The 25,496-nt window shown below is 43.8% G+C and overlaps 1 protein-coding gene and 1 gene segment (V, D, J or C); one reads left to right on the forward strand and one right to left on the reverse strand.

The window, feature by feature from the left end:
• The first annotated feature begins 7,295 nt into the window (after window positions 1-7,295).
• On the forward strand, window positions 7,296-9,305 carry LOC116239864 (trypsin I-P1). The gene is made up of 3 exons (XM_031610101.2): window positions 7,296-7,623; window positions 8,269-8,405; window positions 9,073-9,305. The coding sequence occupies exons 1-3, from the start codon at window positions 7,494-7,496 to the stop codon at window positions 9,220-9,222; spliced, it is 417 nt and encodes a 138-aa protein (XP_031465961.2). The 5' UTR covers window positions 7,296-7,493; the 3' UTR covers window positions 9,223-9,305.
• An 11,981-nt stretch (window positions 9,306-21,286) lies between these two features.
• On the reverse strand, window positions 21,287-22,164 carry LOC116239867 (T cell receptor alpha variable 5-like). The segment is given in 2 exon segments: window positions 21,287-21,588; window positions 22,041-22,164. Coding segments are annotated over 2 exon segments (426 nt in total).
• Between the last annotated feature and the right edge of the window lie 3,332 nt (window positions 22,165-25,496).

Consider the following 25,496-nt stretch of genomic DNA (forward strand, 5'->3'; position numbering starts at 1 on the left):
ATTTCAGAGCCTGAAGGAGCGAGCGAGAGAAAATGAAAAAAAGTAAAGACAGTGGCCTCAAAAGCTACTTGACTTTGCATCTGCCCCACATGTCCAGTAGGAAAGCCATAGTGCAGATGGATCTGTAGTCTCTCACCATGTAGAAGAGCAAGCAAAATGGTCAGCATGATGAGGAGCAGCTGTCCCAGAAGAGAATGGGGGAGGAGAGAGAGGCTGGAGAGACTGATACCCCTCGCCTTGTTCACATTTTCCCATCAGCTTGAGCAGAGGACAGACACGGCACGTTTCACATCTGAAAACACTGTTGTTGAGCCATTAAAAGCAAAAGCAAGTCTTGTGTGGCTGTAAGATTTGCATGTCTTTGGCCGGTCTGCCAGAGAAGCGGAGATCTGAGCTCATGACAAAAAGGTGGGAGTGTTTTCAGACCAAAAAATTTCTGACCAAAAAATTTCTGACTGGATGTTGCCCTGTTTCATCTCTGTGTATCCCTGGGCCTAACAGCCACGGACCCAATCAGTGATTTTTTAGCTTATGTTCCCCGGTGGCTTTAATTCAGGACATCTTTCCCAAGGTCATTATTCCAGTAAATTTAAACATACATTGTTCCTTTCTGGAGAGGTGCTCTTCATACCTCTGGAAGACAATTACACCTCACAGGTCTGTGGAGCTTATTCTGTGATTATGCTCAGTAGGTACTCTGAGTCAAGGCAAGACCGTGCAAGTGCTGCTGCGCAAAACATTCTTCTACTGTCAGACTCACGAGAGTTTATCTCTTGTTCCAAGATGAGCATTTTTATTCAGTGTAACTTTTCTGTCTCGGGAAGGAGAGAATGTTGTTCAAAGGATGAACATGGAAGACACAATGAGAGAGCTATCGTGTTTCTTTTGTGACTTGTGTAACATTGCTGCCTACTGGAAAGAAGTTGGATAGACAGCCCTTCTATTTTCAGCCTCAAACCTTTGAAGTTCGTCCCACAGCTGTCCAAGAAGAGCTGTAAACCCAGAGTCAATGTGTGAAATCTGTCCACAGGAGTAAATGCAGAGAGTGGAATCGAGGAGCAGTTAAGGGGCAGGCTGTGAGTCTCAATACAGCTGTGGAAATGATACCAACTGTGCATGAACACATATGTAGTTTATTTCAGAAAGGACATATTATGCAGTTGGATTTCACAGTACCTCACAAGGACTTTGCTTGGTGGTTTCTTGCTTTGGAAATAATCCACTACTTCAAGGTCACTGCATGGAACAGAGACGCTGCTTTAGAACTCTTACCTAGAAAGACACTGGGAGGTCTCTGTGTCTGAGAGACCTAACATTCTTTGTGCACACATGAAACATTCCATCAGGAAGTTTTCGTACAGTAATTAAAATTACATTCACATCCTGCTTGTTCCTCCTTCTGCTCTTTAGTCTTCAAATTATGAATGCTTCAGAGTTAGCTCAAAATCAAAGAGAACTCTCAGTATATGCAAGAAGAGAGATCACAGGATTGTCAGAAATGTGCTCACAACTCATCCAAGGATGGAAGGGGTAAACCAAATGGACAGAGATTGGCTTACAGTTTATCAGGCTGCAGCAAAGACATAGATATGAGGCATAAACGGATAGCTGTAGCATGTATAAAACTGATGCTTCATGCAGAGGAAATCTGGATTGTGTAAGCAATTTCTGAATATATCTATATCAATTTCTGAATAAAAACATATCTATGTTTTTCTGGAAGGTGATTTCATTTTAGGTCGCATACTACTTTATCCCACCTCTCTGTTCTACTGAGATTTTGTTCTCTTCAGTTCTTGATATCAGGACAACCTTTCCAGGCACAGTGACTATCATTGGATGTCTGGATTTGATTAACAAACTTTAAGGATTGTTATGACTGATAGAGGATGAACTGCTGATCAGAAAAGGGGAATTCAGCAATGAAAGGGAACATCTCTTGGACCAGCTCCTCAGCAGCCTATGTTTTGTGAATAGCCACTTGACCTACATACTGTTATCCTGGGAGTGCTGAGAGCTACTCCCTTCTGAGGGAAGGTACTGGAGAGGAGTTTATGTACAGAAAGCAAGTGACTTTGAAGTGTTGTGTCCAAACTTGAGGCACAGAAGTAGATAGCTGAGTGGTTCTTCTTTACAGACATGATATCTAAACGAAAGTACTGTTGGCTTAGCCGCTTAGCTTCGTATCCCATGTGAATATCACCCTTACTTTCCTGATTTACTCCCAATGAGTAATAGATTAATTGCAGCCCCTTCCCTGGCTGCTGCAAGTACCAGGACATATAATTGTGATTATCATTTTGACTGCATCCCAGGGTAGCATTCTCATCTTCTTTCAGTACCAGACTTGAGTTTTGTGTTATCTCAGCTCCTGTGAGACAAAGCAAAAGTAACACAGTTAGAAAGCAGACTACATTCTCCCCACAGCAGAACAGGCATGATATATCAGCTGATGCCTTACTTGCTCCAAAGAAGTACAAGACCAAGCACCAAACTGTCCACATTCTCATTGCTGCCTCAGGAGTCAGAGAGCATGCCCTGCGAGGGACTTACTTATATAGGTCTGTTTCCATTTGCCTTAAGCCAATAGCAACGACCTCTGCAGCAGCCAGATCTGTGCTGAAAACCAAGCTTCTTCCTGCGTGAAATTTCAAGGAAATACACTGTTCTAAGAGTGCCTGCTGAAAATATACAGAAACTTTCAAACTGATTCAGATGGAAAATATCCTGTCAGACAGGACAGTATCAAGGGGAAATAGTTTTAAACTAAAACAGGGGAGATTTAGACTGGACATAAGGAAAACATTTTGGTTTTTGTTATGTTTGTTTGTTGTTTTTTTTTACAGGAACAGGGTAGTGAAGCACTGGCACAGGGTATCTGGAGATGTGGTGGATGCACTGTCCCTGGAGACATTTGAGATCGGGCTGGACATGGCTCTGAGCAACCTGATCTAGCACTACGTCTCCCTCTTTGTTGCAGGAGAGCTGGACTGGATGACCTGCAAAGGTCCCTTCCAACACAAATGATTCTGTTCTAAGTATGTACTATGTACTATCGTTTCTGTAACTACTCCCTGGCCTCCTCCTGAGCCAGAAACAAAGGAGAGTAAATATAAAGACAGGAAGTGACACAAGCAGAACAGCTATTTCTTGAAGAACTTTTCTCAAAATAGTTGTTTCTTGTGCAATGCCACATCAAGCTTGCAAAAAACAAGCACTGCCTAGGAGGAATTGCTTTTTCAGAACCAAAATAGGGCACTGTGGCTCCAGAACTTCAGGATGATAATGTCCTGATATCAAGAACTGAAGAGAACAAGATCTGAGTGGTTTTCTCCTGCACCTGGGAAGTGCACAGCTGTGACCAGTCTATAACCACGTCATTTATTTGCTGGACATTGGAGGCTTCTGATAAGTTCACAGACCTTACATTAGCACTTGCCACCCTAAATGTTCCAAGGTTGAAGAGCTGTTTTTTAGTGTTCATGTAAAAGATTTGAGGTACTACAGTAACGTCGTGATTTTCAGCATGTAATAGCTTACTAATGATGAAGAAAAAAGAGTAACAACAATTACAACAGCAAAAAAAATCACTCAGATGTCACTCCCAAAGTAGCCACCACGGTGTTTATATTCCTTAGGGCTTCTGTCACAAAATAGAATTCCCGGAACTTTCACAGGATGGGTGGATCACTAGTAACAATCCCTAGATGGCAACTGAGTGCAGTAAAAATGAGCTGTAAATAAGAGGCAGAAGAGAGTAAGCAAGACAGTCTGTGAGAGACAATGGTTTCCCAGTGCTTTCCTGATTGTGTTTCTTTTGCCTGATACAAACAGTGAGTAAATCACAGCCCTGATCGTCAGAACAGAAGATTGTTCATGCTTGCAAGGAATGGTGTGCTATTCTTCTTGCTGAACAGCTCATAGAGTCAGAAGAATACAGATTTCCAGGATGTGTAAGGCACAGAGGAGTGATATGTGAAGATATGAGTCTTTCAGAAATGGTTTTTGGAGTGGATTAACTGAGAGAAGCAGCTGAACTTAACTTTGTCTTACTTCTTCGAGAAGCTTAGTTCTGACCTGATGACAACAGGGTGAAAATGCTTGTAGAGCAAAAAGTTTGTCTGGATGTTATAGTGCACACTCTCCAATCATGAACTTTCCTACTGATCAATCTGTGTACCATTCTTTTGTTATGCTTAAGACAGGTTTTTACTGAACTGCCCCTATTCTGACCCTATACTACTGGATTTCCCCAGATATGAATATAAAAGAAGCCTACATTGCGCATGCATTACAATCCATGTAAATAAGGATATCCAATATGAGGCTATTTGTGCTGTTTCTGTAATCTCATATTTCTGCAATTTGAGTCTAATCTGTAGCATATAAATTTGTTTTCTTTCATCTTCTGTTCACTCCTGTCTGTACTGTTGGCAGATCTAGTTCTATTGAGTTCTTAAGTTTATATTTCAGATAGAATATTTAAAACTTCTGACAACAGTCTATCTCTATCCCAATAGTTTTTTTTGTGTGTGTGTGTTGTTTTTTTTTTTTAAGAATAAATTAAATATTTACAGGGGAATAAAATGTAATACTGTTGGAAAGTGGGAGATGCTTTTGCTTTCCTTACATACGATGGAATTTTATCGCTTCTGTAATTTCTCCTTTCTTATTAGTATTACTGCTACACATCTTTTTCTTTTCCACACAAGATCTCTTATTTTGTTTCTTAATTTAAATTATGTCTGTATTAAAACATTGTACTAATCACTGTTTAAACCCGAGGACATTTATAGCAATGCTGTAGGATTCCCTGATCTTGCCCTCTAACAAAAAGAGAACTGTCTATCTTTAGAGTGCCTCTGTGCACCAACCTTCCATGTCTCTCAGAAGTCTGATCATGAAATGGAGCAGAAAAATTATTCATATTTTGTCTCTTTTCCATTTCAGCATCACAACGTACTTGACTTCTGTTAATAGTCTTTTGAGATTATCTTTGGGAGCTGACGTGGTGAATTTGACAGCTCCTTGGAAAAAAAACTTTTTTTTGTCAAACACATTAAGATTTAACACACTCAGGATCATAAACATTAACAGTCCTTCAGAGGATTTCAGGAGGTCTCACTGTTTGTTATCACTGTATTTGTGTTCGCATATATTGTATCTGTATATATCTACTTGTACTGAGATTTTTTGTGGCAAAAATCACTACTTGTAAACCAAACAAAAACCACGTTTGTTAGATTGATGCAATCATTTAGATTAAATGAGTGAGATGCTTTCAAATAGGAATTATGAACATTCCACATTTGAAGAAGTTAACTTAGGAGATGGAGGGTCACGTAAAGTAGTTTCTCATACTCAGTTTTTGTAATTTCTTATGAATATTTTGACTGAAAAAACATTATATCATACAGATACAAAGAAACCTACTGCTGAAGAAAAGGAATTTTTAAATAAACTTAAGAAATTGATAGAAATGATGTATTTTTTTAGTATATGTAAAATATCTTTAATCCACTACATACAATGTTCAGCTTCTGGATAAAGCCTGCTTTCTTAAAATTGACACCAGCAGAGAGATCTCAAAGGGTTACTATGAGCAATTGCTACAAGAAAACACTCATCTTCCAAAACGCAAACATATCTTTATTTTGAAAGTTTTTCTTTGAAATAATTAAAGAGAACTCTATATCTTATGAAAGGCTTATGATTAACTGTTATGTTATTTGTAATTACTATCAGTACCTTCTAATGACTACATTTGGATCTTCAAGTTTTCCACTGTTTTTTTTCCCTGGAAAAAACCTTGGGTTAAAGATAAGCCATTTCAGAAAATATATTTCTAGCAGCTCATGTTGCCAGTCCACCAGTCTGGGATCGAGGCTGTGTCACAATCATGAAATACTTACTGTTTGTCACCTTTATTGGTGTGGCTGGTGAGTGTATTTTTACTTCTACTTGTGCAATTTAAAATGAAACTTATTTCTGAGGAAACTTGTAGCATAGTTTGTCATGAGAAAGCGAAGTCGAGTTTAGATTTGCAAAAGGCTTAAGGCAAAATGCTTTTTCTTCTTTTGACTATTAACTATCCATCCAGAATAACTTATTTCACAAGACATGAATGCCCTCATGGTTCTTGACCTGGGAACACTAAAGTGCTTACACAGCTTAAAAAAAAAAGACTGTATAAATTCATGACTCTTCCACTAAAAATGAATTACAAAGTACCTCTTACCAGGAAGTCCTGAAGCTACTGCAAATTCTTTGATTATGGGAGAGTGCTCTAAGGAAACATCACTGCAGTCTTGTGTTGTACTTTCATTGTCTGCTATTGACTACTACTACAGACAAGATCTTGGGACAGACAAACCTATTATCTTTTATCCAATAAGAATATTTCTGTATTATTAAGTTCACTCTGGAAATAGCATCCAGGGCTTTAGATACAAATAGATGGGCTGCCAATCTAAATTCAATCAGCTTATTTTAGGGAGAAGCAAACAAATGCGTGTTAGAATTGACCATAACTGCTATCGTGCATGTTTTTTTTTTTTAGAACCAGAGCCTATATGCAAGATGTTTCATTCAGTCATTTTCATTCAGTCACAGGCCACAGAATTCCTTATGCCAGATGTTAACATATGCTATCTCTTATTCTGCAGTTGCCTTCCCCATCAGCGATGGGGATGATGACAAGATTGTGGGAGGTTACAGCTGTGCAAGAAACTCTGTACCCTACCAAGTGTCTCTGAATTCTGGATATCACTTCTGTGGAGGTTCTCTCATCAGTAGCCAATGGGTGCTGTCAGCTGCTCACTGCTACAAGTCGTGAGTGGAAAAAATATATTCCATAATCTACTTCTTTTCTCCAGTTCACTTTTAACAGGAATGTAGAGCTATGAGATCCAAATATATAAATAACTCAATTCTCACAGAAGACAACCGAAGAGTGAGTGGGTCATTCAGAAAGGTGGGCTGATGCATCACAAGTGGTTTTCCTCTTCCGCAAATGTTTTTCTGACTGCAGATTACTTTCTGAAATGACAACATGATATTCTAGGAAGTTATGTGCGTGGTCTCTTAGAAGTTGCATTAATTTGTTAAACCTTAATTACAGTAGAATAGGAAGAGAAATGACCTCACGGTGATACCAAACTTCCAGAATGTTTCTACATGCCACTAAACAATCCTTCATAAATTCACCACCAGTGCCAAAAATAAGATCTCAGTGTAGATCCCTGGAATTTGTTGCAGGACAACAAAGGTACCCAGCACAAAAAGAGTTAATACATGCAGTGATAGGCAACTTTCTCATAACCACGACGTCAGTGGCAATAAAGTAAGTGACATTCCTTCTTTTTTTCAGTTCCATTCAAGTGAAGCTTGGGGAATACAACCTGGCAGTCCAAGACGGCACCGAGCAGACCATTAGTTCATCTAAAGTCATCCGCCACTCTGGCTACAATTCCAACACACTGAACAATGATATCATGCTCATCAAACTTTCCAAAGCAGCCACACTCAACTCCTATGTCAACACAGTTCCTCTGCCTACCAGCTGCGTGTCTGCTGGAACAACATGCCTGATCTCTGGATGGGGCAACACACTCAGCAGTGGCAGTAAGTGCTGAGGACTCTGGAGATGGTCTAAGATCTCATATTTAAGTCCAAACAGTATAGGGCAAAGAACAGAGAAGTGCTGCATGGCAAGCCTTTTTGGAGAATGATTTTAAATGATCAATCCATATAGGACAACAGTCATTTAGCTCGTCTGATGGCAAGACTAAGATTTTTAATCTTGTTCTATTTTGTGAAGATGGAATCATTTAAGTCATTCATGTGCCCTTCACTAAGATGTCCCCTTAGCTCCACTCTTTTCCACTGGTGGTCAGAAGCGTAGGTGGAGACCAGTGTCTAATTCTCTGACCAAAACAAACCTGCACCAGAGGAGGAGGTAGTTTGCCTGAGACCCAAGATTTCTTCATCATATGTACTGTAAGACTAGTTCTTAATACTAAATCTGCCAGCTGATGACTTTCTAGATGCAGGGTAGAACAGAGGGCCTGGGAGTAGAATCTGTTTCATCTAAACAAATAGAATTGCAGCTCAGAAGAAAAACGAGGACTGCTAAAACAGGGTGTCCAGCAATGACTTTTCTGTTAAGAAACATGTTTTTCCCAGGCTCTGAAATTATTTCATATATTAATATTTCAAATATTAATATTTCAAATATGCCATCAATAATTTCTCCCTATTTTCTTGTAGCTCTGTATCCAGACATCTTGCAGTGCCTGAATGCACCTGTACTTTCCTCAAGCCAGTGCAGCAGTGCTTACCCTGGTCAAATTACTAGTAACATGATATGTGTAGGATACCTGAGTGGAGGGAAAGACTCCTGTCAGGTAAAACAACTGCCTCTCCTATCTGTACCTTTCCTATCTTCTCCTAATAGAGGATGATAAAGTGCTCAATCAGTGGTTCAGGCCATGACTCAACAATTTCCGTACAGTTGGCAATTTTTCCACTCATTTGATCCCTATTTATTTATTTATTTATTTATTTATTTAAGACATGGAATACCTCTGCCCTAATCCTCCACGTGCAGACTATGCTAGCTCTTGCACTTTGGGCTATTGAAAATGGAGAAGTGCTGCACCAGAGAATAAGCAATTATTGCAGAGGGTATAACCTAGGATGCAAATGTTAATATTGGATTCAATGAAAATAAAACATCACTATACCAATATTCAGGAAATCTGGAAAATGAACACACCTGGCAATTGCTCTGCATGTTGTGTATGCCTGATTCTGTGGAAAAGTTTTACAGAATAATGTGTAAGAAAAGTTTCCTGAGCATCTGCCAAGAACTGCACCCATGAAAAATAAGTAACTTACTACTGTCTGTGATGCCTTAGAAGTACGGCATGTTAGCATCAGGTGTAGAATTGTAAGCAGAAATTATCTTTGTAAGAAAAAGTCTCTCTCTAGAATCTCAGTGATTTCTGGGAAATATGGCTTATTGCTGATGCTGATAACATTTGCTGAGCATCTGTATCCTTATCTGTACAGGGGGATTCCGGTGGTCCAGTAGTCTGCAATGGTCAGCTGCAGGGTATTGTTTCCTGGGGTATTGGATGTGCACAACCAGGTTATCCTGGTGTTTACACTAAGGTTTGCAATTATGTTTCCTGGATTCAATCAACTATATCTTCCAATTGAGACACTCATTTTAAGTGACATGCTTTTCCTTCTCCTCATTTCCTTCTGCTTTGGAACTGGATGTACAAAACTTAAAAAATAAACATTTTCAGGCAGCCCTTCTTTGTGCAGAGTTGCTCTGGTTACTTCCATGGGTTATCACATGGGGAACACAGACAAGTAATATCAGTATCTATCTATCTGTCTATCTATTTATCTATCTAATATTTGTAGTGTATCTCAACTAGCAGAATCTTGGAACACTTTATCCTCAACTTCAGGAGTCCTTTAGTCAGTTATGCACAAGCATTTTGGAGTAGAAGATATTTTCTGTTTATAATCATATAGTCAAATGCTACATACTTACATAAAACAGCTGAAAGAGTGTGGTGAACTACAGAGGCAACATACTTCTATTACAGAAAACAGCTGACAGCAAAACTCCCCATCACCCCCAACCCACAGTCATATGACTGAACATTTCCTACTGCAAAATCACTGGAAGCTCTACCTGGGGAATGAAGGCAAGCTCTTGCTAGGGCTTGTTCTCTTAATGTACCAGTATTGTGACCTACTAAGGCTGTTTTACTCAATTGCTGGGGCTACTGTCCATAGCATTTTGCTCGTTGGACATGCTGGGCTTTCTTAGTTTCCCTGGAACAGTCAAAAGAACAGAGATGTTGCTGAGCTTTGGTTTTAAATTCCTTTTGCCCCAATCAGCCCCGAAAGAATCCATGAAAAAACTGCCAAAGTTGCCCATAGGCTGTGCAGCTGTCTCCTTGGGAAAAAAAAAAAAAAAAAAAAAAGGAAAGAGGAAAGAGGAAAAAGTGTGAGAAAAATAAGATGAAGAAAAGGAGAGGAGAAAAGTGGGGCACAAAGGAACAAATGCCATTTTCAAATGGAGAGGTTTTTGCTTAGCTCTTTCGGATGCTTTGTGGCTGATACACCTCTTAGATAAGTAATAGGTGCCTGAGCCAGGAAAAAGTACAATATACAAACAAGATCAAGATACAACAAGAACAAGATAGCATGGTATCTCACTGCTGCAAAAGTTGGTGTTGAATTCCTTCTCAGGATCTTCCTTCACAGCTTTCTTTTTTTCTGGAAAAATCATCCTTCCCTTCAGTCTTTTTGTACAAGGAGACATAGTTCTTACCATGGAGCTGTTGGAAGTCGCAGGTTTTCCCTCCATGACCACTGTGAGTGGAAACTTAAACGTCCTTGCCTGGTATTATCATCCAAAAAGCAAATTTGTTACCTGATGTGCAATGAGCCAATTCCCACACACACAAGAGAGATATTTCTTTTAATTTGGGCCCGGGTGCTGGAAAGTTGAATGTTTCAAGAAATCAAAGACAATAATAAAAATTTCTTCACTGTATTTGTGCATTTAATTCTTATATTTTGCATCTATCTAATACAGAAGGAAGACCGGCCACCTACATATTAATAAGGTTAAACAATCATGATAATCCATTCCCCTTTTGGTTACATTCCCAGCCAGCTTTTCTTGCATGGGATTGTTCAGGGGACTTATATGACCTTCTGTGATTTTTTTGAGAATTCTCCTCTTAATCCTTTTATCCTTATATGGTCACCTATGACCAAACTGAACAGTTCTCCTCTTGCTGATACTGCAAGAGGAACAATTGTACTTGACTAATCAGATAACGTAAGACACTCTGCTTGATCAAAGTATTTTACATTTCTGTTGATTAAACACAGACAATATCCCCTTCTTTCTAAGCAAAGACATGTTTCTCCCAGTCACAGAGTTATCTAGATCTATCTGTGTCCGTGACAGGGGGACAGCAGGCCCACAGGCCCAGAAAAGAAGGAAAGAAAAAAAGTGTCAATGGTTCATGGGCCAGTCTGGCCCGATCCCATGACTAATGAGGCAGGGGATCCATGGACCCACGCCCTGGGAGAAGGAAAAGGATAAGGAGATAGTAGATGGGTCTAAAAACAGAGAGCGGCAACGATCTGAGGAGGAACGTTAATTTACAAGATATGATATCAGAATGTAAGATAACAGAATAGAACACAATTCAATTGGAATTGAGGCCAATAAATCAAACAAAATGAGAGAGAGAGTGTCCAAACAGAAGGCCTCACTCTAAAGCTGCAGGCAAAAAGGAGCAAGGCAGCATGTGCTTCTCTGCAGCAACCAAAGAAAGAGAGGCTCCTGAGCTGCCAGGAGCTCCACCTCCCTTCCTCTGGGTGCAAAGTCCTCTGGGGAATGCAGCCCCTTCCCTCCCCCTCTGAAAACCAGGCACCCAGAAACAGTGGTGCACGGAACTGGAACATTAACTCTTTAACTCCCAGTGCTTTACATGGTGTTATGATGTAGAATACTGACAACAAAAAAACCATAAAACCAGAACACTCCCCTCTTAGAAAGTTTAGAAATATCCACCTGGTTTCAGTGTGTTATCAGAGGGATGAAAATGTTGGAGTATAGTGAAGAAGATGAGGAAGATGGGAGAAAATAAATGTTTCTATCTGTACACAGAGCACGTCCTTGACTATGAGGGATGGGCATGTTTTGAAGAGTAGTTTGGAAACAGTCCCTGTCCTCTGCCACTATGTACTCCATGTCTCAATGCCTCTTGTAGGCAAAGACGAATTTCCACTTTCCAGATTTGATATTCAAGACTTGATATTCAAATTGTTGAAATGTTCTTATGGGCTCTCCCTTCTTATATGGTTGGAACATCATTTATACCACTGATAGACCCTACCATGAAAAGGTAGCTTACAAAGTTGTTCCCTTTCTGTGCTTGTACTGGGTCTGGCTGGAATGGAATTTGCCCACATGGAAGCCTGTGTAGTACTGTGCTTTGCACAGGTTGATATCACGGCAATGTTTTACCTACTGCTTGTCATCAGAAAGTCTGGGAAGAAAACTCTCGAACTCCAGTGTGGTGTTAGAAAGTGACATTATTTTAGTTCACCATATGTACCAGCCAACTTAACAAATCAAGCATGTGCTCTCGGAGTTCAAGTTCCACATTTAAGCAGTTAACACCTACAGATGCAACACGTTTCCCAGAAACATCAAACATATTCATTCTTTTCCAAGAGCTCATTAATACATGCTAATGTGTCTATAAGCATGCGCGGTGAGGCTGTATGACCACCGCCTTCATTCCCTTTATTTCAGCTTCAGGTTCATTGCAGTGACTTTCAGCTGACCTTCAGCTGTTTTTGCCCAGTTTAGCAAATTTCCATTGCTTGTTATGCCATAAAGAGCAACCTTTTATCTTGTTACACTATAACTCCAAAAAATTTATATGAAATCTAAAAAAAAGTTCTTGCACTTGATGGATACAAAGAAGTGTCCAGCACATACCATGTAGATAAAAAATAGACTGATGTGGCTTTGGCACTTCAGTGAAGCAAAGATCATTCAAAACAAGACTGTTCACGTACCAAGCAAAGTTAATCTGGAAAATTCTAGAGCTAGTACACACCAAGTATTTTTGCAAAACTAATACATGGGTCCTTAAATTTATATGTATTGATCCCTATTTCTAAAATCACAGTATAGATGCCATCACTGAAACCTGGTAGAATGATTCCTATGACTGGAGTGTGGCTATTGACTGCTACAAGCTGCTCAGAAGGGGCAGACAAGGAAGGAGGGGAGGTAGTGCTGCTATCTACATCATGAAAGGAGTAGGATGAGAAGACCTGCCCCTAAGGTATAGTCATGAGCAAGTCAAAAGCCTATGGGGGATGCTAGAGACTGAGGCAGCAAAGGAAGCCTTGTGATCAGTGTCTACTACAGGTCACTCAATCAAGCAGAGCCTGCCTATGAGGTCTTCTACCTCTGGCAGCAGGAGGCATCGCGATTGCAAGCACTCATCCTGCTGGAGGACTTCAACCCAGACGCAGTGCTTCCTGTTATCTAAACAAACTGCAGAGCTACTTTTCCGTGAATGCTGACAAGTTTAACAACATCATTACACGTTGTATCAAAGGTAGGATCAAAATGTGCTCGGAGACAGGAAAGGAAAAAAAGCAGAGAAGAAGCAGAAGGTACAGACAGGAAACCACTTCTTTTCCTAAGGGGACAGAGCTGGAGGCCAAAAGTGAAGAAATAGTTTCACTGGTACACAGTGCACTGTGTGTGCTGGTGGCAGGTCTCCACTTGTAAGGAGAGAGGTTTGCGCTCTGCTGCGCCAGCCTTCGTGTCACAGTGTATCTTGCTTAGCGCAGAAATAAGTGCCTGAGTCACTGAGTACAACATGATCTATCGTCACTGATAAGGAGTTCGCCTTAGTGCCACTGCTCTGGAAGCGGCTTCTGAATTCCTCCTCAAACTCTGCCTTGGTACCTTCCACTGAAAATACAACCAGCTGCAAAGAGGCGTTCTTCCCCACTGGCAGCTTGTACCAGTACATGGTCCAGGTTCCACTCTCCTTGTTTGAACAGTTGAGAGTCAGAGAGTCCCCCCGTCGGACAACTGAGTCTGGGCTTTGCTGAAGAGCCCAGCCTGGAAAAGGAGAAAAACTGTGAGAATGGAATGACTCAAAAGAGACACAAAGACGCATCCTTGAATTAACAGATGCGATGTCAGCATGTGGGACACTGTCCCATTTCTCTGACAGAGGCATATAGGAGAAAGAAAAAATTTCAAATATGCTAATAATATATATATATATATAATTTTTTTTGAATAATAAGTTCACTGCCCTTGGTGGAAGTATTAAAACATGACAGAAAAACATAAGTCAGTAAATGTGTAGATCTGCAGAGTTTTTTGAGTAAGAGACTGAGGAAAATTTCACCTCATTCATTGCTCATCCTCCCCAGGAAGCCTTGGGGAATGGAGCATTAGCAACAAGTGAACACACTGTTGGAGCACCAGAGAGCACAGGAAACAGTGGGGCTTCTCAAGGGAGATCCAAATCTACTCACCTATAGGGGCCAGGAAGGCCATAAGAAACCAGTAGGGAAACATGGGAAAAGTCTTATGTTCTTCAACTGATCTGCCCGTAGTGACAGCACTGACCTGTAGCTCTGATGCGTGAGGAGGAAACATTGAGGAAGGAAGAAATGCATGATGTTGGAGTGGGCAGGACAGGGTGAGACCGCCCAGAAAGCAGTTGGTTAGAAAGCAGTTGGTTGGCTGGGAATTGTGTGAAGTACAGACAGTAGAAGGTGGTACAAACCCTGACCAGCCGGCTTTACATGCGTGTGTGTGTATGTGCGCAGTCACAGGAACGTGCTGGGACTGCAGGGAGCTGAGTCTGAGACAAGGCAGAGGGCTGCCTGTTGGGGTTTTCTTCCCTTCCTCTTGAAACAGCTGAGATCTTCACACAAGAGGTATGATTAAAAAAACAAAACAAAACAAAACAAAAAAACAGAGAAACAGGGCTTTGTTATTTTCTTCTGTGCCCCACATCCGAGTTCCTGAAATGTCAACGATCCCGACCACACACACTGCAGTGCTGGATCTTTTCAGTTCAGCCCTATGCTGTTCATGCCATGTTCGTGCTTTGTTCATCATCCTGCCTGCCCTGGGCTGTCAATGGCTCCTGTGTGAGAGTCATTAAGGAAGTGAAGCAGCCCTGTATCATCTCGTGAACCAGCCTATATCATGCGAAGCAGTGCTTGCAAGGCATCGAGGTGGCCTCTCTAACTGCCCACCTGCCCCGACCAAAGGCCGCTATGCTGGCTGGGAGTGAGAAAGAGGTGGGGAGGGGGCTCAGCCGGGACAGCTGACCCAAACTGACCAAAGGCATATTCCATGCTGGTTTTATGCAAGTACTTCGTGCGAGTCAGCTGCGTGGCAGAAATTCGCACCAAGGGAGCCTTCACTGAAAGGTAAACATCGCGAAAAACGCCGTTGCGAAGGGACGTCCCTGACGTTCGGCAGCACTGACGCGGTGCGGCGGAGCCGGGGGTGGCAGCGGCCGAACCTCCCGTAGCGCGTACAAAACCTGCCGCCAGGGGGCGGAGCGGCGGCTCGAGCAGGGAGGGAGAGCGCCGCTGGAGAGAGAAGTTCGGTGGGCGATTATCGCCCGCAGAGTGCGGGGTGTCACGCTCCAAGCGCAGCATTATCACCCTGACCGAGTTCGGAGGCAGCCGTGCAGCTGCCCAAACCTCTGGCTGTGTAGAGCGCATGAGCCTTTCCCTGGCATCGTGGGGCAGCAGTCAGAACAGCTGCTTGAGGTGTGAGCAGGTAGACGATCTGCTCTGCCTTGTGATGAGGCTACAGGATGAAATGCACAGATTACAAAGTGTCCTGGAGAACAAACGGGGAAAGCACAGTTCACCCATGCACTGATGTGGGTTATTTCAAAGGAAGGAACTCAAAACCCAAGTTAGTCTGTATCACGTCACGTTGAGGAGAAAGATTGCAAGGCTGGAGGCAAGAGCAGAAAGGAAGTGAGCGAATAGAGGCAAATCTGTGCTTGAAGCTGAAAGCAAAAACCCTCCTTGCCTTCTCCATCTCCCCCCTTTTTTCCCCCAGGTGCCTCTAACAGCAGGCACGAGGCCCTGGATGTGGAAGGCCCATCTGTGGGTGGTAACAATCCACTCAGTCTGGACAAATTAATGAAACCAAACTGCAACAAGCCTTTCCCCAGAATCAAGACTAAGCTGTTGAAGAATAAGAGATGGATATTAGTTGTAGGTGACTCCTCCCTGCAAGGAACTGGACATCCAAGATGCCAAGCAGACCCCCTTCCCTTCTTAGAGAAGCCTGCTGTCTTCCTGGGGCTTGAGTAAGAGATGCCACCGGGAAACCACCTGGACTGGTACAGCCATCAGACCACAACCCCTTACTGCTTTTCCATACAGGGAGACAGGAAGCAACTACATGCGTATCAAAGGCAATCAAAAGGGACTGCAGGGCCTTGGAACAACAGCTGAAGGAATTGTCTCCAGTTTTGGGTGAGGACGTGGAAACAAATCAAAGGATCTTATCCTCAAATACCTGACTTTGTCACAGGTGTCAGCGTCAGAACTTTGGTTTGTATTTTGACAAGACAAATGGCCTGTATGGCATCAGGTCTGTGGGCACCAGGTGGGGTTTGCCTTTCTCTCTCCAAGGGGGAGAAGGGTCCTTGGGGAAAAACCAGAGGGCTCATTGGGAGGGTTTTAAACTGGGTCAGAAGGGGATTTGGGGGGATAGCGAGCCTTCCCATGATAAAGTGTGCGATGGCATTTAGCTAGATTAGAGTGACTGGGTGCTAACAAAGGCCTTGTAGGATCTGCTGCCTTGAGTGGTGCTAGCAACACTGCCGCACATATGAAATCCTGTGGTGATGAGGCGGTGGCAATGGGGGTGATAAGAGAAGGCAATGGGGAAAATCAAGGGAAATAATTCCTTCAAAGGAATGAAGGAGTTATCCTTTAAGGATGTGACAAGACTAGCTGCCCAGCTGGAGTGCATCTACAGCAGTGCACACAGCTTGGGAATCAAATAGGAGATGCTGGAATCTGCTGTGCTACTGGAAAACCTCAGAATAGTTGCCATCACTGAAACCTGGTGGAATGATTCCTATGACTGGAGTGTGGCTATTGACTGCTACAAGCCGTTCAGAAGGGGCAGACAAGGAAGGAAGGGAGGAAGTGCTGCTATCTACATCATGAAAGGAGTAGAATGTTAGCACGTGACGCTAAGGTATAGTCATGAGCAAGTCAAAAGCCTATGGGGGATGCTAGAGACTGAGGCAGCAAAGGAAGCCTTGTGATCAGTGTCTACTACAGGTCACTCAATCAAGCAGAGCCTGCCTATGAGGTCTTCTACCTCTGGCAGCAGGAGGCATCGCGATTGCAAGCACTCATCCTGCTGGAGGACTTCAACCAAGATGCAAGGCTTCCTGTTATCTAAACAAACTGCAGAGCTACTTTTCCGTGAATGCGGACAAGTTTAACAACATCATTACACGTTGTATCAAAGGTAGGATCAAAATGTGTTCGGAGACAGGAAAGGAAACAAAGCAGAGAAGAAGCAGAAGGTACAGACAGGAAACCACTACTTTTCCTAAGGGGACAGAGCTGGAGGCCAAAAGTGAAGAAATAGTTTCACTGGTACAGGATGGACTGTGTGTGCTGGGGGCAGGTCTCCACTTGTAAGGAGAGAGGTTTGCGCTCTGCTGCGCCAGCCTTCGTGTCACAGTGTATCTTGCTTAGCGCAGAAATAAGTGCCTGAGTCACTGAGTTCAACATGATCTATCGTCACTGATAAGGAGTTCGCCTTAGTGCCACTGCTCTGGAAGCGGCTTCTGAATTCCTCCTCAAACTCTGCCTTGGTACCTTCAAATGAACGTACAACCAGCTGCAGAGAGGCGTTCTTCCCCACTGGCAGCTTGTACCAGAACATGGTCCAGGTTCCACTCTCCTTGTGCGAACAGTTCAGAGTCAGAGAGTCCCCCAGTCGGACAACTGAGTCTGGGCTTTGCTGAAGAGCCCAGCCTGGAAAAGGAGAAAAACTGTGAGAATGGAATGAGCCAAAAGAGACACAAAGACGCATCCTTGAATTAACAGATGGGATGTCAACATGTGGGACACTGTCCCATTTCTCGGACAGAGGCATATAGGAGAAAGAAAAAATTTCAAATATGCTAATAATATATATATATATATATATATATATATATATATATATATAATTTTTTTTTGAATAATAAGTTCACTGCCCTTGGTGGAAGTATTAAAACATGACAGAAAAACATAAGTCAGTAAATGTGTAGATCTGCAGAGTTTTTTGAGTAAGAGACTGAGGAAAATTTCACCTCATTCATTGCTCATCCTCCCCAGGAAGCCTTGGGGAATGGAGCATTAGCAACAAGTGAACACACTGTTGGAGCACCAGAGAGCAGAGGAAACAGTGGGGCTTCTCAAGGGAGAACCAAATCTACTCACCTATAGGGGCCAGGAAGGCCATAAGAAACCAGTAGGGAAACATGGGAAAAGTCTTATGTTCTTCAACTGATCTGCCCGTGGTGACAGCACTGACCTGTAGCTCTGATGCGTGAGGAGGAAACATTGAGGAAGGAAGAAATGCATGATGTTGGAGTGGGCAGGACAGGGTGAGACCGCCCAGAAAGCAGTTGGTTAGAAAGCAGTTGGTTGGCTGGGAATTGTGTGAAGTACAGACAGTAGAAGGTGGTACAAACCCTGACCAGCCGGCTTTACATGCGTGTGTGTGTATGTGCGCAGTCACAGGAACGTGCTGGGACTGCAGGGAGCTGAGTCTGAGACAAGGCAGAGGGCTGCCTGTTGGGGTTTTCTTCCCTTCCTCTTGAAACAGCTGAGATCTTCACACAAGAGGTATGATTAAAAAAACAAAACAAAACAAAACAAAAAAACAGAGAAACAGGGCTTTGTTATTTTCTTCTGTGCCCCACATCCGAGTTCCTGAAATGTCAACGATCCCGACCACACACACTGCAGTGCTGGATCTTTTCAGTTCAGCCCTATGCTGTTCATGCCATGTTCGTGCTTTGTTCATCATCCTGCCTGCCCTGGGCTGTCAATGGCTCCTGTGTGAGAGTCATTAAGGAAGTGAAGCAGCCCTGTATCATCTCGTGAACCAGCCTATATCATGCGAAGCAGTGCTTGCAAGGCATCGAGGTGGCCTCTCTAACTGCCCACCTGCCCCGACCAAAGGCCGCTATGCTGGCTGGGAGTGAGAAAGAGGTGGGGAGGGGGCTCAGCCGGGACAGCTGACCCAAACTGACCAAAGGCATATTCCATGCTGGTTTTATGCAAGTACTTCGTGCGAGTCAGCTGCGTGGCAGAAATTCGCACCAAGGGAGCCTTCACTGAAAGGTAAACATCGCGAAAAACGCCGTTGCGAAGGGACGTCCCTGACGTTCGGCAGCACTGACGCGGTGCGGCGGAGCCGGGGGTGGCAGCGGCCGAACCTCCCGTAGCGCGTACAAAACCTGCCGCCAGGGGGCGGAGCGGCGGCTCGAGCAGGGAGGGAGAGCGCCGCTGGAGAGAGAAGTTCGGTGGGCGATTATCGCCCGCAGAGTGCGGGGTGTCACGCTCCAAGCGCAGCATTATCACCCTGACCGAGTTCGGAGGCAGCCGTGCAGCTGCCCAAACCTCTGGCTGTGTAGAGCGCATGAGCCTTTCCCTGGCATCGTGGGGCAGCAGTCAGAACAGCTGCTTGAGGTGTGAGCAGGTAGACGATCTGCTCTGCCTTGTGATGAGGCTACAGGATGAAATGCACAGATTACAAAGTGTCCTGGAGAACAAACGGGGAAAGCACAGTTCACCCATGCACTGATGTGGGTTATTTCAAAGGAAGGAACTCAAAACCCAAGTTAGTCTGTATCACGTCACGTTGAGGAGAAAGATTGCAAGGCTGGAGGCAAGAGCAGAAAGGAAGTGAGCGAATAGAGGCAAATCTGTGCTTGAAGCTGAAAGCAAAAACCCTCCTTGCCTTCTCCATCTCCCCCCTTTTTTCCCCCAGGTGCCTCTAACAGCAGGCACGAGGCCCTGGATGTGGAAGGCCCATCTGTGGGTGGTAACAATCCACTCAGTCTGGACAAATTAATGAAACCAAACTGCAACAAGCCTTTCCCCAGAATCAAGACTAAGCTGTTGAAGAATAAGAGATGGATATTAGTTGTAGGTGACTCCTCCCTGCAAGGAACTGGACATCCAAGATGCCAAGCAGACCCCCTTCCCTTCTTAGAGAAGCCTGCTGTCTTCCTGGGGCTTGAGTAAGAGATGCCACCGGGAAACCACCTGGACTGGTACAGCCATCAGACCACAACCCCTTACTGCTTTTCCATACAGGGAGACAGGAAGCAACTACATGCGTATCAAAGGCAATCAAAAGGGACTGCAGGGCCTTGGAACAACAGCTGAAGGAATTGTCTCCAGTTTTGGGTGAGGACGTGGAAACAAATCAAAGGATCTTATCCTCAAATACCTGACTTTGTCACAGGTGTCAGCGTCAGAACTTTGGTTTGTATTTTGACAAGACAAATGGCCTGTATGGCATCAGGTCTGTGGGCACCAGGTGGGGTTTGCCTTTCTCTCTCCAAGGGGGAGAAGGGTCCTTGGGGAAAAACCAGAGGGCTCATTGGGAGGGTTTTAAACTGGGTCAGAAGGGGATTTGGGGGGATAGCGAGCCTTCCCATGATAAAGTGTGCGATGGCATTTAGCTAGATTAGAGTGACTGGGTGCTAACAAAGGCCTTGTAGGATCTGCTGCCTTGAGTGGTGCTAGCAACACTGCCGCACATATGAAATCCTGTGGTGATGAGGCGGTGGCAATGGGGGTGATAAGAGAAGGCAATGGGGAAAATCAAGGGAAATAATTCCTTCAAAGGAATGAAGGAGTTATCCTTTAAGGATGTGACAAGACTAGCTGCCCAGCTGGAGTGCATCTACAGCAGTGCACACAGCTTGGGAATCAAATAGGAGATGCTGGAATCTGCTGTGCTACTGGAAAACCTCAGAATAGTTGCCATCACTGAAACCTGGTGGAATGATTCCTATGACTGGAGTGTGGCTATTGACTGCTACAAGCCGTTCAGAAGGGGCAGACAAGGAAGGAAGGGAGGAAGTGCTGCTATCTACATCATGAAAGGAGTAGAATGTTAGCACGTGACGCTAAGGTATAGTCATGAGCAAGTCAAAAGCCTATGGGGGATGCTAGAGACTGAGGCAGCAAAGGAAGCCTTGTGATCAGTGTCTACTACAGGTCACTCAATCAAGCAGAGCCTGCCTATGAGGTCTTCTACCTCTGGCAGCAGGAGGCATCGCGATTGCAAGCACTCATCCTGCTGGAGGACTTCAACCAAGATGCAAGGCTTCCTGTTATCTAAACAAACTGCAGAGCTACTTTTCCGTGAATGCGGACAAGTTTAACAACATCATTACACGTTGTATCAAAGGTAGGATCAAAATGTGTTCGGAGACAGGAAAGGAAACAAAGCAGAGAAGAAGCAGAAGGTACAGACAGGAAACCACTACTTTTCCTAAGGGGACAGAGCTGGAGGCCAAAAGTGAAGAAATAGTTTCACTGGTACAGGATGGACTGTGTGTGCTGGGGGCAGGTCTCCACTTGTAAGGAGAGAGGTTTGCGCTCTGCTGCGCCAGCCTTCGTGTCACAGTGTATCTTGCTTAGCGCAGAAATAAGTGCCTGAGTCACTGAGTTCAACATGATCTATCGTCACTGATAAGGAGTTCGCCTTAGTGCCACTGCTCTGGAAGCGGCTTCTGAATTCCTCCTCAAACTCTGCCTTGGTACCTTCAAATGAACGTACAACCAGCTGCAGAGAGGCGTTCTTCCCCACTGGCAGCTTGTACCAGAACATGGTCCAGGTTCCACTCTCCTTGTGCGAACAGTTCAGAGTCAGAGAGTCCCCCAGTCGGACAACTGAGTCTGGGCTTTGCTGAAGAGCCCAGCCTGGAAAAGGAGAAAAACTGTGAGAATGGAATGAGCCAAAAGAGACACAAAGACGCATCCTTGAATTAACAGATGGGATGTCAACATGTGGGACACTGTCCCATTTCTCGGACAGAGGCATATAGGAGAAAGAAAAAATTTCAAATATGCTAATAATATATATATATATATATATATATATATATATATATATATATAATTTTTTTTTGAATAATAAGTTCACTGCCCTTGGTGGAAGTATTAAAACATGACAGAAAAACATAAGTCAGTAAATGTGTAGATCTGCAGAGTTTTTTGAGTAAGAGACTGAGGAAAATTTCACCTCATTCATTGCTCATCCTCCCCAGGAAGCCTTGGGGAATGGAGCATTAGCAACAAGTGAACACACTGTTGGAGCACCAGAGAGCAGAGGAAACAGTGGGGCTTCTCAAGGGAGAACCAAATCTACTCACCTATAGGGGCCAGGAAGGCCATAAGAAACCAGTAGGGAAACATGGGAAAAGTCTTATGTTCTTCAACTGATCTGCCCGTGGTGACAGCACTGACCTGTAGCTCTGATGCGTGAGGAGGAAACATTGAGGAAGGAAGAAATGCATGATGTTGGAGTGGGCAGGACAGGGTGAGACCGCCCAGAAAGCAGTTGGTTAGAAAGCAGTTGGTTGGCTGGGAATTGTGTGAAGTACAGACAGTAGAAGGTGGTACAAACCCTGACCAGCCGGCTTTACATGCGTGTGTGTGTATGTGCGCAGTCACAGGAACGTGCTGGGACTGCAGGGAGCTGAGTCTGAGACAAGGCAGAGGGCTGCCTGTTGGGGTTTTCTTCCCTTCCTCTTGAAACAGCTGAGATCTTCACACAAGAGGTATGATTAAAAAAAAAAAAGCAAAAAAAGCAGAGAAACAGGGCTTTGTTATTTTCTTCTGTGCCCCACATCCAAGTTCCTGAAATGTCAATGATCCCGACCACACACACTGCAGTGCTGGATCTTTTCAGTTCAGCCCTATGCTGTTCATGCCATGTTTGTGCTTTGTTCATCATCCTGCCTGCTGTGGGCTGTCAAGGCTTCTGTTTGAAAGTCATCAACTTCTTTGCAGGAGTGTAGAAGAGCACCTCCATCCTTCTACCTTCCTCCAGCTGACAGCTGGGTCTCAGACTGTAGTCTGTCTCATTCAGTAAGCACTTTGAGTCTATTAAATGCACTGGTACTTGACACTGAGAGGAAGGTTATTTGCTTATCATGGACTGCAAGCATTTGGGTGGAAGAAGGAAACAGTGCGAGTGGTGAGGGGGCATCAGTGTTGTGTTAGAGGTGTAGAAACAGTCTGAGGAGACAGCAAGGGTGACTCAGAAAAACTGTGAGGGAAGAGAAAGATTCATCCTCCCTCGATGCAGGCAGGAGTGTCAGATTGGACTCCGTGAGAATTCCTCTGCTTACACTGCATCTGTTGTTTATAAAAACAGTGTGCGTACTAAATGTAACTGTGATGTGGGTGCAGTGGGGAAGCCACTGTACTCAGTCAGGAGGGTGAGGGCCTGCTATTCTGTATTTGCCATACTTCTGCTTGCCTGCACAATGGCAAGCCTACTGTAACACTGCACTGCGGCAGCACCTGTAGGTAATTCCAAGAAAGGAGAATGTCTTAATCACTGCACAGCTTATTGGAAGACTAAAGATAGGCATCACAGATTTGTGTTTTGGTGTCATCCAAAATCTGGGAGTAAAACTCTCTGGCTCCAATATGGTGTTAGAAAGTGGCATTCCTTTATTCCTCATGATACATACTGGGTGACTTGACAAGCAAGCACATGCTCAGAGTTCAGGTTCTGCATTTAAACAGTTAAGACATACATATGCAGTACACTGGCACATACATTTGTTCTTTTTCAAGGACTCATTCATATATGCTGATGTCCCTCTAGGCATGCTCAGTAGGATCTAGCGTGGTTGAGTGCCCACCTACTTCTTCCACATTTTCCACCAACAGCTTAATCACTGAGACCTCTCACTAACTTTCAGCTGCTTTGCCCCAGTTTGGAAAACTTCCATTGCTTATTAAGCCATAGTGTGCAACTTTTAAAATAATGCAAGTGGAATTCAAGATGTCCTTGCACCTATTGGGTACAATAGATAACAGTAATCTATTATGTCACCAGTGCAAAATTATTGAGAACAGGACTGTTCACCCACTAGAGTAGAAATGGAAAGTTTTAGAACTATCACTCGTTGATTTCTTTTGCTAAACTAATATATTGATTCTTAAACCAATGTACTAATTCCTATTGCTGAACAAATCAACCAGTATCACTGGGGAATCTTCTTTCCTTTAGGCTCAGCTTCTTCACATCTTCTTCAATGCTCCATTTGGTCAGATATTTCCCACCCTAGCATGGAGGTGGGGTAATCTACATTTTCATGTAATTTTATGTTCAGGGTTCGTGTTTTCCCTTTAGTTCAACTGCTCTTCCCTGGAGTTAAGTCCCAGTCTCAGGAGGAAGCCTAGAAGAGAAAACCAACTCCTTCAGAAGCAGCAGTTTTTCCTTAGGGAATTACAAATGCTTCAGCTGACTGTTTGGGTTCACCCTGGAACATTTCCGACTCAATCTTCCAGGATAAGTACTTGTTTCTCCAGCCAAAACCCTGACTCTGTCTCCTTCTTCCTCAAAAATGATGCAAAACTAAGTGGTGCAGTTGACATGTTAGAGGGAAGGGATGCCACCTAGAGGAACCTGGACAGGCTTGAGAGCTGAGCCCATGCCAACCTCATGAAGTTAAACAAGGCCAAGTGCAAGGTCCTGCATCTGAGTTGGGGCAGTCTTAAGCACAGATACAAGTTGGGTGGAGAATGGCTTGAGAGCAGCCCTGAGGAGAAGGATTTGGGAGTGTTGATTTATGAGAGATTCAACATGAGCTGGCAATATGCACTTGCAGTAAAGAAGGCCAACTATATCCTGGGTGGCATCAAAATAAGTGTGACCAGCAGGTCGATGGAGGTGATTCCATCCCTTAACTCTGCTCTCAGGAGACCCCATCTGGAGTACTGTGTCCAGTTCTGGAGCCCCCAGCACAAGAAGAATATGGAGATGTTGGAGCAGATCCAGAGGAGGACCTGAAAGGTGATCAGAGAGTTGGAGCACCTGCACTCTGAGGACAGCTCTGAGAGAGCTGTAGTTCTTCTGCCTGGAGATGAGAAGGCTTCAAGGAAACCTGATAGCAGCTTTCAAGTACCTGAAGGGAGCCTATAGGAAACTTGGGAAGGAACTTTTTATAAGGGAAGGTAGCGACAGGACAGGGGGAAATGGTTTTAAACTGGAAGAGGGTAGATTTAGACTAGATATTAGGAAGAAATTCTTTACTGTGAGGGTGGTGAGACACTGGAACAGGTTGCTCAGTTGTGAATGTCCCCTCTCTGGAAGTATTCAAGTCATCCTGAGCCTGGGACTTAACTTCAGGGAAGGGCAGTTGAACTAGAGGGAAAACATGAACCCTGAATGTACGACCACATGAAAGTGGAAATTACCCCATCTCCATGCTAGGGTGGGAAATGTCTGCTTTGAGCAACCTGGTCTAGAGAGAGGTATACCTGCCTATAGCAAGGTGGTTGGCACTAGATGATCTTAAAGGTCCCTTCCAACCCAAACCATTCTATGATTCTATGAAAAAAGGAAGAGATATGCTGGGACTCATTGACATAATGTACATTACCTTCATCCTTAATGCTTTCCTCATAAAACTCTGGTAATAATGGGGCATTGGCACTGAGTATCCTTCCTGACTACATGAGGCCAACATCCTGATCTCTTTCTTTTAATCTGTAGGATACATATTTTTGAAAGAGAGGAGATTAGATATACATAAACATTGAGGCCAACAGAGCTCCCAGTCCAGGCAAAGAATGTGGCAATATGACCA

Source organism: Phasianus colchicus, chromosome 1 (assembly GCF_987193195.1).
Source record: "Phasianus colchicus chromosome 1, bPhaCol1.hap1.1, whole genome shotgun sequence".
Classification (NCBI taxonomy): domain Eukaryota; kingdom Metazoa; phylum Chordata; class Aves; order Galliformes; family Phasianidae; genus Phasianus; species Phasianus colchicus.